This window comes from Oryza sativa, chromosome 3 (assembly GCF_034140825.1).
Source record: "Oryza sativa Japonica Group chromosome 3, ASM3414082v1".
Classification (NCBI taxonomy): domain Eukaryota; kingdom Viridiplantae; phylum Streptophyta; class Magnoliopsida; order Poales; family Poaceae; genus Oryza; species Oryza sativa.
In genome coordinates, this window is record NC_089037.1 from 13,207,353 (window position 1) to 13,219,967 (window position 12,615).

The following is a 12,615-nucleotide window of genomic DNA, read 5'->3' on the forward strand; positions in this document are numbered from 1 at the left end:
TTTAATACTTCACATGTATGTTCGTATATACGATGTGACACGTCAAAACTATACACTCCTGATCTAAACACAGCCTTATACAAAAGTTTGATCAAACTTATAAAAACACATTAACATTCATATAGCATCAAATTAATGCCATTATATCTTAAAATTTGTTACTATTTTTATGTTACTTGATTAAATCTAAATGGGTTTGACTTTGAAATTAAAACGACAAACGGAAATGGTACTACCCACCAACCGAGATGCGGACGAGACTCCGCTGACTTTGTGCAGTTTGCAGTTGTGGCACCGACATGTGGGCCTTATAGCCCTGCACAAAGTTAGGGGATCTGTTTCCTCGAGATGTTGGGCGCCTGACACGCTGACCCTACTCCCCCGGACGTCGTCGTCTCCAACCAACAACAACGGCTTGTTTGGCAACTTGAGGTAAAAGGATTGAGAGTTTACACGAGGGAATTGATGATGAGATTAAAATGGGAATTTGATTTTTATCCCAATATCTTGTTTGGTGGAGGTGGTGGAAATTGATAGGAAGTTTAGTTGGAGATTAGGTCATTAATGAAAATGGATGGCTGTGATTTGTTTAGGCAAAGTAAAGGAGGAATTCCCTCCCAATTACCACATCTACCCAGGTATTGAAAAGGGGGACTTCCTTTCTCAATTCCCTATCCCATCACGCCAAAATTCACATGTCTCATAACCAAACAAAATACTCCCTCCGTATTTTAATGTATGACGCCGTTGACTTTTTAACAAACGTTTGATCTTTCGTCTTATTCAAAAAAATTTATGTAATTATCATTTATTTTATTGTGACTTGATTTATCATCAAATGTTCTTTAAGCATGACATAAGTATTTTTGTATTTGCATAAAAAATTTGAATAAGACAAATGATTAAACGTTGGTTAAAAAGTCAACGGTGTCATACATTAAAATACGGAGGGGGTATTTAATAGCCTCATCTTTCTAAACTCTCAATCCCTTGTAAGAGCAAGTACAATAGCAGGCTATAAACCAGCTATAAATATATTTTAAAGAGATAAAGGAAGAGAGAGAAGAGCAGCGAGCTACAGATTTGTAGCTAGTTGCAACACGGACTACAAGACGTAATGTGTATGACATGTGGTACCAGGTATTAATAGTATAGTAAGCAACTATTGTATGAATTGGCTATTACATTGGTTATAGATGATTTGGAGCTAGTAGTGAGTTATACTATTGAACTTGCTCTAAAAACTCCCTCCGACCAAATGGGCCGCAAAGACAGTGATAAATAATCCATGTGAGGCAGTCACAGGTAAAAAAAAAAAAAAAGCTTCTCTAATCCTAGCTCGTGACCTGACACCTGTCCAGATGTGAACGAATCGAGCGGAGGCTAGCGAAGTAGTAGCGAGTGTAGCATCTTCTCGCGCGCTGGTCTCCCCACCGTCTCTTTCGCCATTTGCACAATTCTCTCACTCCTCTTTCCCCCTCCCTTCTTCTTGCTTCTTATCCCCCAAGCAATAACGAGGCGTCATCTCTCTCGTCATCTTCTACTCTCCCTCCTCTAGTCCTCTTCTTCTTCTACTTTGTACGCGCCACTCACTCTCCGAGCTTGACGGCGGCGGCGGCGGCGGAGGTCGTCGAGTGGTGGTCGGGGAGATGGGTCAAGATGAGGTGGAGGTAGGTGCGGAGAAGAAGGATCAAGAACTACCGGAGGTGGAGGTGGTCGAGGAGGAGGAGGAGGAGGGATCCAAGAAGGCGGCGGCGGGCTGCGACTACTGCGGCGACGCGGCGGCGGTGGTGTATTGCAGGGCCGACGCGGCGAGGCTCTGCCTGCCATGCGACCGCCACGTGCACGGCGCCAACGGGGTGTGCTCCCGCCACGCGCGCGCGCCGCTCTGCGCCGCGTGCGCCGCCGCGGGGGCCGTCTTCCGCCGGGGCGCGGGCGGCTTCCTCTGCTCCAACTGCGACTTCTCCAGGCACCGCCACGGCGGGGAGCGCGACCCGGCGGCGCCGCTCCACGACCGCTCCACGGTGCACCCGTACACCGGGTGCCCCTCCGCGCTCGACCTCGCCGCGCTCCTCGGGATCTCCTACTCCGACAAGGCGGCGGCGGCGACCGCGGCGGCGGGGGGCGACGACGGTGGGTGGTGGGCCATCTGGGAGGAGCCCCAGGTGCTCAGCCTCGAGGATCTCATCGTCCCGACCACCTCCTGCCATGGATTCGAGCCTCTCCTCACGCCATCTTCCCCCAAGGTTCGCTTTTACAGCCTTCTACTGTTCACTGTCCGAAAAAAAAAAATCCCCCCCTTTTCTGAATCAACTTCTATTTAATTTACTCCCATTTATCCGGCTTAATTCTTGTCTGCTGCAAAAGATTCAGAACTCGCCGGATGGGAAGGTGAATGAGGAGGTCATACGACAGCTAACCGAGCTCGCCAATTCAGACGGCGGCGGCGCGCAGATTTGGGCTCATCGCGAGGCGGCGCAGGCCGGCGATCATCAGTTACCTTCATGGGGAACAACAACACAACACAACACTGGACATGGCAATTTCGGTACTGCAAACAGCAATGAGGTTGCAACCATGCCGACGCCTGGTTATGAGGTTTGATCTACAATCTTCAGCATATCTGACTAATTTGCAGTGCTGTTTACCCTATGGATGTACTTTTGTCACTGCAATTGTTAGTCAAGCGATAAATGGTACTAGATTGGTAGTGTCCGCAGAATCTTCGTCTGAACGGTAGAAACTATACAGATTCTGTATCATATGCGGTGAAGATATTCCTAGGCATGCTTTGCTGTACCTATGTTGATGGGGAATTTATTCTGTAGTGTCAACTCAAGCGCTAGCAACTCAAGATACATCTGAGTCAGAATAAAGTCATTCTAGTGAAGAACCCCTAAATTCTCTTTCTCTTTTTCAGAGAGAAGAAGCCCCAAATTTGATATGATTCTGTTCTTTTCCTATCTATTGTCATATTCGTGATTTTGTGTAAGATTCTTATTTGGTTTACACCTACTGACACATACATTAATTTTTTAAACCTGGACAAGGATACCATTCTACCCATTGATTATTTATTGACAGTCCTGTTCAGATAGGGGGAATTGTATCCACACTGAAATTGGCCATGAAAAACGCAGAGTAGGCCTAGTTGATAAAGAGCTAAGATTTTGATTGTCAGTTCTTTTGCGCAAAATAGATGCTTACTTGGCTATCTATTAATATAACTTTATCTATATGGCAGAATGGTGGATGGGATAACAGCGATTACCCTGCGCTAAATGATCCGTGCAAGGTCGAGTTCACATATGAGCAACCTCCAGCCAGCTCAGCTGAAGCATGTATTTCATCATTTGTTCAGATGTCTGAACTTTGCCCCAGCATGAGCAATGGTAGCAGCATGGAGGAAACCCACCAGACAAACCCTGGAAATGGCACGCCAATGCAAGTTCTACCCAAAATGCCAGAATTTGTTCCTTGCCCCGACAGGAACTTGGTCATTTCTCGCTATAAAGAGAAGAGGAAGACAAGAAGGTGACATAAGCTTATGGCAAGCATGATGTTTTTATTTCCTCTTGAAGCTTCTCTTGGACTCTTACCCAGGATTTTTCGATTTGAAACATAACTGTGTGACAATGAAATTCTAATTATTGCAGATTCGACAGGCAGGTCCGGTATGAGTCCCGCAAAGCTCGTGCTGATAGCAGGCTGAGGATTAAGGGCCGTTTTGCTAAAGTCAATCAGATTTGAGCCTTCATTTCTGTAATATATTTTGCATCTTGGACATGAGTAATACTAATTAGGACCAAGCAGATATAGTACAAGAAAAAATATCAGCATTTTGTATGTAACTATGTACCCACCCAGTGGCTACGCCACGCTGAGGAGAATTTAGTTTCATCGAATCTCTGTATATAGTGTTGCATCGAACTCAGTGATACTATTTACATGCAAAGGATATTGTCATTATGGCTGTTTCCCCATGGTTTTACTGCAAACTGTCTGCTGTGTTACTACTGCAAAAGCTCTCCTTTGATGAGGATCAGTAAAATAGTGTCAAATTCGGATCGCAGATATGTTGACATTGGAGAGGACAATTCTGTGTTAAGAGATGAGTAACTCGTTTCATGGCAAAATGGTTACAAAATATTTAATTCCCTGTAATCGGCTTGTCAGTTTGTCATGAATCATGAATTCGTGATGCTAGAGGATAAAACAGAGTCTGCTGCATACCAGAAGCTAATGAAATAGTTGATGCACGACAAATCACAGTAATCTGTCAAAAGATTAGCTTTGATTTATTTATATCATACCAGATCTGACACAGCAAAACTATCCTCCTTTGGAATTAGGCAATGCATTGTATGGTACAATTGAATGGCTAATGGCGTCTGAAACATTAAGAACAACTCACATCTCTACAAACACTCTGGATGAAGTAGTAATTTACAACTTACAAGCACCAAGAAACTGGCAATGGCAGCCAAGAAGGCGAGCGAGGCCTAGAAGATGGTCTGCTCGCCGAGCTCCTGCCCTGCCATGCCTTCCCTGATCACCCTCTCGAAGAACTGCTCGAGCGTGTCGCTGCCGTAGCTGGGCGTCATCTCGTCGCTGTACTCGCCGGTGTCCGGGTCGAGCACCAGCATGCTCTCCGACGCGTAGTACCTCCCGATCTTGCCGAACTCCGCCGCGTCCTCCACCCCGGGGAACACCTTGGCCAGCGCGTCGAGCACCCAGATGGCGGCGTCCATGACCTGGATCGGCACCTTGATGAACCTGGGCTCGCGCCCCAGCAGCCGGAACAGCATCTCCCCTTGCTCCAGCGGCGTCAGCGCCTTCCCCGGCCCGCCGATGGGGAGGATCTTGTTGGCCTTGCCCTCGTCGGAGATGCAGTCGGCGATGAACGCGGCGAGGTCCTCCTCGCTGATGGGCTTGCAGGCGCAGAGCTTCCCGTCGCCGAACATGACGTAGGGCTGGCCGTTCTTGACGGTCTCGACCTGGCCGCCCAGGCTCTTGAAGAAGGCGGTGGGGCGGACGATGCTGTAGGTGAAGGACGGGTCGCGCGACGCCTCGGCGGCGAGCTCGCCCTCGAACCTGAGCTTGGCGCGCTGGAACTCGAGGAGCGGCTTCTGGACGCAGACGGCGGAGAGGAGGACGAAGTGCGCGGCGCCGAGGCCGCGCGCCGCCTGGAGGGTGTGCAGCGTGGCGCGGTAGTCCACGCGCCACGAGTCCCGCACGCCGCCGCCGCGGCTGGCGAGGCAGCACACCGCGGCGTGGATGGGGCCGTGCGGCGACAGGTCGGCGCGGAGCGCGCCCGCGTCGGTGACGTCGGAGAAGACGACGCGGGCGGGGGCGAGGTCCGCGACGACCTCGTCGGGGCCGTTGCGGCCGCGCAGCCCGCTCCGGGGGCGCGCCACGGCGACCACGGGGTGGCCGCGGCGGAGGAGCTCGCGGACGACATAACGCCCGATGTAGCCCGTGGCGCCCGTGACCAGCACGGTGGTCTCCGACGGCGCCAGTGACCGGAACGGCTGCGCCGCCGACGCAGCAGGCGGTGGCTCTACCGACGAAGCAAGGAAAGGCCAACCCCGACGGGCACCCTTAGGGGCGGCGTTGGCGGCGCGGAAGGAGACGAAGCTTGGCGCCGGTCGAGCAGTGGGGGACGTGGTGGAGGATGAGGAGGCGGCGGTGAGGTGGGAGGAGAGGAGGAGGGCAGCCATGGCGGCTGCCGGCTAGGGAGGCGGAGGTGCTCGACGGAATGCGGGGAGGGAGGCGGAGGGCGACGTGGAGGCCGGCAGTATCAGAGCCCGGCCGGCGAGCGTTTGTGGTGGTGGTGGCGTCGCGACCAAATCCGAGAGCGCGATTGCGCTGACGTCACTTTGATATTTTCATTTTCATTTTTTGGATTTTGGAGGAGCAGCCTCTCATCAAAGCAACCCCAAAAAAATAAAAAAAGGAACTCGCCACTGGGCTGAAATCAGCAAAGCTCAATGGGCCTCGCTGTGAAGGCCACAATAACAGAGGCCCACTCAGAGCCCGTCTTTCCAAGGCTTTATTAAAGCGAGAGGACTCGATGGCCCCGAGACGAAACCCTAGCCTTCGCCGCCGCCGCATCAGTTGGCGATCGATGCTTCTCCAAGTTCCGTCGTGTTCAACCGTTTTCGTTCGATCTCCTCTTTCTGATTTTGGCCTCTTTGTCACTGGTTTATCGATGGCGTTGTTTGTCTATCCCCATTTGTTTCTCTCGGTGGTTTTTTGTTCATCTTTGAGGTTACTGTGATTTATTTTTTCCTTCCTGCAATACATCGTCTTGATTTGGAAGTTTATGGATTGGTCATGCTCTTGTTCTGTGTGTTTTTTTTTTTGTTGTTTTACATCCTGATTTTCGATCTAGCGATTGTTGAATCTTGGAGAGTTGGTGGTGTTGGCCGGTGATGACAGCGTATGGTATGAGCCTCAGTAACTAATCTGCGCATCGGGTAGTGATAAACCCGGGTTATTGACGGCCAAGATTCATGTGCCAAAATGCTAATCTGAGGCCAGCCAAACCATCTCTCCCTTGAGCAACTTACCTTACTTCGTTTCCATATCTTAAATAACAAGCGTAAAGAAATGGCGAGCTAGTGTTCAAACCCAATTAGGAATGACATCTGAACAAGCAGAAGATTGAGAAATGTAACGCAGACACCGGGTTGATGCCAGTATGCCACTCGCACATAAATTACGCAACATACTCCTTATTTGCAGGCACAGTAGTACTTTTGAGTTTTTATCATAACTTTTAATCATTCGACTTTGTTTGCGATTTACTTTGTTATCAACAGTATTTTAAGTATAACTTATTCTTTTTTATATTTGTACTAATTTTTATATTTGTACTATACTGGACGGATGTAGTAGAACGCAGCGCTGTAAAAAAAAATTGTTACTTTGTTCAAAATGGTTCTAATATGGTCCAAAATAATCGCTCCAATCGTTACGAGGTAATCCCGCTGCCGCGATCAACTGTGTTTGATCATTACATACCGCCGCCGTAATGATCTTAATTATCGTCGTGCCTAAGAGCAAGTTTAATAGCAGAGCTCACTACTTACTAGTCAATGCTATAATAGCAGAGCTCTTTACTTACTTACTAGTTAATGCTAAAACTAACATGTACAGTAGATTAGCTATAAGGTTATCTTTATTTTCTTCATCCTCTCTCTTTCTTTCACTATGAATTTAATATATAATATTTGGAGCTTGTGTGTAGTTAGCTTTTGCATGATAGCCAATACTCCTTACTTTTGTTTATCTCTCTTCTATATAAATATATAACTTGCTTATAGCCTACTATTATTCTTGCTCTGAGTTGTTCACGCATTGCTGATTGCATGTTGATTGCTGGTGGCGTGGATTGATCTCTCGCTTCGTGTGGTGAATCCGTCCATGCTGGTTGCTGGAACTGGAAGGCTGAACGGCTCCTTTTGCTGTTGCCTAGAACATTTCCGCTGTCACATTCCTTTGTTCCCTCGATCGCACCCAACCATTTCGTTGTCCGTGACAATCTGTTCCAGGTTTCAACCAAGAGAGGGCCCATGGCCTTCGTAATCCTCATCTTAAAAGCTACTCCCTCCGTTTTAAAATATTTAACAACGTTAACTTTTTAGCACATGTTTGACCGTTCGTCTTATTTAAAAAAAGTTTGTGAAATATGTAAAACTATGTGTACACGAAAGTATATTTAACAATGAATCAAATGATATAAAAAGAATAAATAATTACTTAAATTTTTTAAATAAGACGAATGGTCAAACACGTACTAAAAAGTCAACGATATCAAACATTTTGAAATTGGAGGGAGTATATCACCATTATCCAAATGGAGAATCCTATAACACCATTATCCGCCGAAGCATGAATTCGACTTCTTTTTTTCTTTCTTGAAGATTATCAGTTCCTCTTTTGCATATATATTTTTTTCTGTCTCGTTTAAAGTTCATTTTTCACGGGACAGCAATTGGTAGCGTATTGTTTCACGCAAACTGGATTTCCTTTACATACACTTCTGACCAAATTATAGTACTCCGTAAAAGTCTAGTAGAACACTACACGGCCATTCTCCCCAGCGACTGCACAATACCAATTTTTCGCCTTCTTCTCGGGACAGTCGGTTGCTCGCTCGCTCGCCGCTACTCCCTTCGTCACTAGAAAGAGGACGTGGTTGCACAAATCTTAATACTATGAAACTTAATACTTTCTCCGTTTATTTTATAACTTTGACAAGTTTAAAATTTAACTAGCTAACGTTATACAGACAAATTTGGAGGTAAGGGCGGTGGCTATTGTTCAAGCCCAATTAGGAATGACATCTGAACAAACAAAAGATTGAGAAAAGGCATACACCGGATTGGTGTCAATTGCACATAAATGCGCAATATATTAGCAGGCACAGTCTGAATACGAGCATACGAGTAAAACTTATCGCTGTACAAAAATTGTTGCTTTGTTCAAAATGATTTTAATAAACAGTGTTTGATCATTGATACCGGCGCCGTAATGACCTTAATAATCGTCGTGGCTGAGTTGTTCACGCATTGCTGATTGCTGGTGGCGTGGATTGATCTCTCGCTTCGTGTGGTGCTTGAAACGGCGGCTCCTTCGCTGTCGCCTAGAACATCTTCTCACGTGACAGTCCTTTGTTCACTCGCACCACCAACATCTTTGATACTTCCTCCGTTTCATAATATAAGTTATTCTAGCATTTCTCACAATTATATTAATGCTAATGAATCTATTTATATTGATGTTAATGAATCTATATATTTAGATTCATTAACATCAATACAAATATAGAAAATGCTAAAATAATTTACATTGTGAAACGGGGGAGGTAGAATTCATCCGGCCCATGGCCTCCGTAATCCTGATCTTGAAGCTACCGGTTTATCCAAAAGGAGAATCCTATATATCGTTATTATCCGCCAAAGCGTGAATTCGACTTCTTTTTTTCTTCTTTCTTATAGATTATCGATTCCTTTTTGCATATTATTTTTTTTTTCTCCTTTTGTATCATCTTAAAGATTTTTTTTCATTGGCCTGTATCCGGTCGGGTATTGTTCTACACGTATTTCTGCCGAAATTTATTTAGATAGAACACTACATGGTATAGGTCATTGTCCCACACGGCTGCACGATACCAATTTTTCGCCTTCTTCTGCCGTCCTCCGGTCCTCGGGACAGTCAGTCCGTCGGTAGCTAGCACCTGCTAGCAGACGTATGACCAAAACAACGCTCATAACCCACGTGAAGCGGAAACACCGAGAAAAACCGCGGAAAACGGCCGAAACCAACGAGTGGATTGTAAATCCTCAAAAATACATTTCCTTGTTATTTACATATAACCTACTAAATAGTTATTTTTTAAAAAAATTAAAACAAGATAAATTATTATATGATAAATCACTCCATAAACATACAAGTTAAAATTCATCTTTTATAAGTTGTAACAAAGAAAACAAAATAAACTATAACTAGTAAACGTATATTCACAATTAAATTTACTTTATTCGTTGTAATGTGTAAAAGTTAAATTTGATTATGCAGGTTTGTTGAGTAATATATCATATATTAATCTATCTTGTTTATTTTTTAAAAATTTTATCATATACTCGTACTATTTAAATGAATCGTACTTCCTTCGTTCGATAATATAGGAGATTTTGATATAGATAGTGTAAGTGAAATATGAAAATATCTTATATTAGGAGATGGTTGGAGTAAACAGCAATGCTCAATCCATTGTTCGAGTAGTTTTTCCCCGAACCAACGCAATCCACACGCGACGACGCCGCGAACCGGCGCCCAATCGACGCACGGCGCGCGGGGCCGTCGGTTTTTGGCGCCGCACAGCCACGCGTCGGCGCCCGCCGAGTCAGCACCACGTCCTCCTCCTCTTCCGCCCAGATCCACTCCCACAGTATGGCCGCCGACCGCCGCGTGGGCCCAACATCTCAGTCAGCGCCAACGCGGTACTACTAGCTGCCTGCCGGGTGGGCCCTCCAGCCCACCGTCCAAATCCACCTACGTGGCCGCACCCGCGTCCCTACGTGCCGCCTTATCCACAAAGACCACAGACCTCACCCCGGTTGGTGTGGAGTGGGGCCCACGCTGTCATTCGGTGGACGAGGCCGGTGCGGGCCCCGCGCGTCATTGGATGGAGGAGGAAGCGAGCGGCGGAGGAAAAACAAAAAAAAAAAAAGAACGCGAGGCCACCTGGCGCGCTCTGTATTATTGCGGCTGCTGCTCGCCGTGCCACGTGGCACTCGACTGGCGCTTTTTTCGGTGTTTTTCTTTTTGTTTCTTTTCGCTTCGCTGTGAATAAATACGAGGCGAAAAATTAAAAATTCAGTACCACCAAACCAAACCCAAACGAGAGAGAGAAGAACACACGCACACCCCGAGCGAACGCAAAGGAGCGAGAAGCCGAGAAGAAAGGAGCAAAGTCGCGATCGAGTGACGTAAGCGGCGACAATGGAGGCTGTGCTGATGCAGCAGGCAGCGGCGGCGGCGGCGGTGGTTGCAAGGCCGGCGAGGCGGCGGTGCACCGGGGAGGAGGTGGTGGGTGGAAGGCGACCGGGGTTGGTCCGGCTCGGATTTGCGCGGCGGCGGTGGTCGAGGCTGAGGCTGAGCCCCGCGCGGGCCCACCTCGCCGTCGACCGGAGCAGGGAGGCCGGCGAGGAGGCGGCGGCGGTGGTGGAGGAGGAGGGGGAGGCGGCGGTGAGGCTGTTCGTGGGGCTCCCCTCCGACGTGGTCACCGCCGACGGCCGCGCCGTGAACCGCGGCAAGGCCGTGTCGGCGGGGCTGCGGGCGCTGAAGCTCCTCGGCGTCGACGGCGTCGAGCTGCCGGTCTCGTGGGCCGTCACGCAGCCGGGGCCCACCGGCGACGAGCTCGGGTGGGCAGGGTACCTCGCCGTCGCCGCCATGGTCCGCGACGCCGGGCTCTGCCTCCGCGTCTCGCTCGACACCCACGGCTCCGCGCTCCCCGCCTGGGTCGCGGCGGCGGCGGCCGCCGACCCCGACATCCTCTTCGCCGACCGCTCCGGGAACCGCCGCGACGGGTGCCTCTCCTTCGCCGTCGACGAGCTCCCGGTTCTTGGCGGCAAGTCGCCGCTCCAGGCCTACGAGGCCTTCTTCCGCAGCTTCGCCGCCGCCTTCCATGACTTCTTGGGCTCGACTGTCACGGTAAGCGAAATCAAGAACACCTTCGTCTCGTTCTCGAAGTTGCAGTGTTTCTTAATACTAGTTTTTGTTGGATTCTGTAGGATGTGACGGTGAGCTTGGGTCCCAATGGCGAGCTCAAGTACCCTTCGTATCCGCCTGGGAGCGACGGCGCCGGCGGCTATGGCGGCGCGGGCGAATTCCAGTGCTACGACAGGCACATGCTGGCGCGGCTGAAGCGGCACGCCGTGGCGGCGGGGCAGCCGCTGTGGGGCTTGTCGGGGCCGCACGACGCGCCGCGGTACGGCGAGTCGCCGGAGAGCTCCACCTTCTTCAGGTCCCCGGGGGGCTCGTGGGAGACCGCGTACGGGGGCTTCTTCCTGTCGTGGTACGCCGGGGAGCTCCTCGCGCACGGCGACCGCGTCCTGGCCGCGGCGCGCAGGGTGTTCGACGGCGAGCCCGTCGAGCTGTCCGCGAAGGTGCCGCTCCCGCGGTCGCGCCCCGCGGAGGCCACCGCGGGGCTCCACGGCGGGTACGGCCCCGTCGCCGAGATGTTCGCGCGGCGCGGGTGCACGGTGATCGCCTCGGGCATGGACGGGTCCGCGGCGGCGGCGGCGGTCCTCGCCCAGGTCAAGGCCGCCTGCGCGGAGCACGGCGCGCGGCTCGCCGGCGAGAGCGCGTCGCTCGCCGTGGCGCGCGACGGCGACGGCGCCCCCGGCGCGTGGGGCGGCCTGCTCGCCGCCGAGCGCACGCGGCCGTGCCACTTCACGTACCAGCGGATGGGCGCGGAGTTCTTCTCGCCGGACCACTGGCCGCTGTTCGTGCAGCTGGTGCGCGCCATGGAGTGCCCCGAGGAGGCGCACGAGGACGACCTCCCCGCCGCCGCCGGCGACGGCGGCCGGCTCGCCGTGCCGTCCGGCGGCCGCGCCGCAGAAGACGCCACCGCGAAGCAGGCGCAGACAGTGTAGACGCAGCTGGCACGCTGCGACTCGTAGCTGTACATATGTGCAGTAGTAATACCAGTATACTGCTGTAATTACAGCAGTACAATTTACTATTACTACTCCATTTTTATTAGGAAAATCAGCGGTAAATTCTCAGTGTGTAGCTGAGAATTATGAGATGGATGATGCCCCCTGTATTAGTGGGGTCAAATGAGTATTTGTCAAAAATGGTATTTTGTAATGATCTTATGATCGAGATGAGAGATTGTATTCTAGTGATGCTATTGCATCATTGTTACCTCAAGAATCAGAACATGAGACGTGTACCCCAATAATTCTTTTGTCCATGACATTGCAATGCTTATACGATGATGATTGATGCATGATTAACATACGTAATCTGCATGATTAGCTCGCGTTGGAAGAACACGAGCTTCTTATCCTCAACTGAGATTAGGTCCAACAAAATACT

At 49.9% G+C, this 12,615-nt stretch overlaps 3 protein-coding genes across 4 annotated transcripts; 2 read left to right on the top strand and 1 right to left on the bottom strand.

The window, feature by feature from the left end:
• Positions 1-1,444: 1,444 nt before the first annotated feature.
• LOC4332842 (zinc finger protein CONSTANS-LIKE 13) lies at positions 1,445-4,020 on the top strand. Of its 2 annotated transcripts, none has more exons than XM_015776839.3 (4): positions 1,445-2,246; positions 2,374-2,598; positions 3,245-3,534; positions 3,657-3,969. In XM_015776839.3, the coding sequence occupies exons 1-4, from the start codon at positions 1,650-1,652 to the stop codon at positions 3,748-3,750; spliced, it is 1,206 nt and encodes a 401-aa protein (XP_015632325.1). In that variant the 5' UTR covers positions 1,445-1,649; the 3' UTR covers positions 3,751-3,969. The 2 variants fall into 2 exon arrangements, with proteins under 2 accessions (XP_015632325.1, NP_001404708.1); NM_001417779.1 differs by having other exon boundaries at positions 1,465-2,246; positions 2,368-2,598; positions 3,657-4,020.
• A 252-nt stretch (positions 4,021-4,272) lies between these two features.
• On the bottom strand, positions 4,273-6,023 carry LOC4332843 (divinyl chlorophyllide a 8-vinyl-reductase, chloroplastic). The gene has a single exon (NM_001417767.1). It carries the CDS (start codon positions 5,718-5,720, stop codon positions 4,503-4,505), a length of 1,218 nt encoding a protein of 405 aa, NP_001404696.1. The 5' UTR covers positions 5,721-6,023; the 3' UTR covers positions 4,273-4,502.
• Positions 6,024-10,388: 4,365 nt separating this feature from the next.
• Positions 10,389-12,478, top strand: LOC4332844 (inactive beta-amylase 9). The gene is made up of 2 exons (XM_015775964.3): positions 10,389-11,223; positions 11,304-12,478. The coding sequence occupies exons 1-2, from the start codon at positions 10,513-10,515 to the stop codon at positions 12,165-12,167; spliced, it is 1,575 nt and encodes a 524-aa protein (XP_015631450.1). The 5' UTR covers positions 10,389-10,512; the 3' UTR covers positions 12,168-12,478.
• Positions 12,479-12,615: the final 137 nt, after the last annotated feature.

Coding starts and splice junctions, on each gene's coding strand:
- LOC4332842 (NM_001417779.1), top strand. CDS start 1,650: ATGGGTCAAGATGAGGTGGAGGTAGGTGCGGAGAAGAAGGATCAAGAA. Junction 2,247..2,367: donor TCACGCCATCTTCCCCCAAG/GTTCGCTTTTAC, acceptor CTGCTGCAAAAG/ATTCAGAACTCGCCGGATGG. Junction 3,535..3,656: donor GAGAAGAGGAAGACAAGAAG/GTGACATAAGCT, acceptor TAATTATTGCAG/ATTCGACAGGCAGGTCCGGT.
- LOC4332843 (NM_001417767.1), bottom strand. CDS start 5,720: ATGGCTGCCCTCCTCCTCTCCTCCCACCTCACCGCCGCCTCCTCATCC.
- LOC4332844 (XM_015775964.3), top strand. CDS start 10,513: ATGGAGGCTGTGCTGATGCAGCAGGCAGCGGCGGCGGCGGCGGTGGTT. Junction 11,224..11,303: donor TCTTGGGCTCGACTGTCACG/GTAAGCGAAATC, acceptor TGGATTCTGTAG/GATGTGACGGTGAGCTTGGG.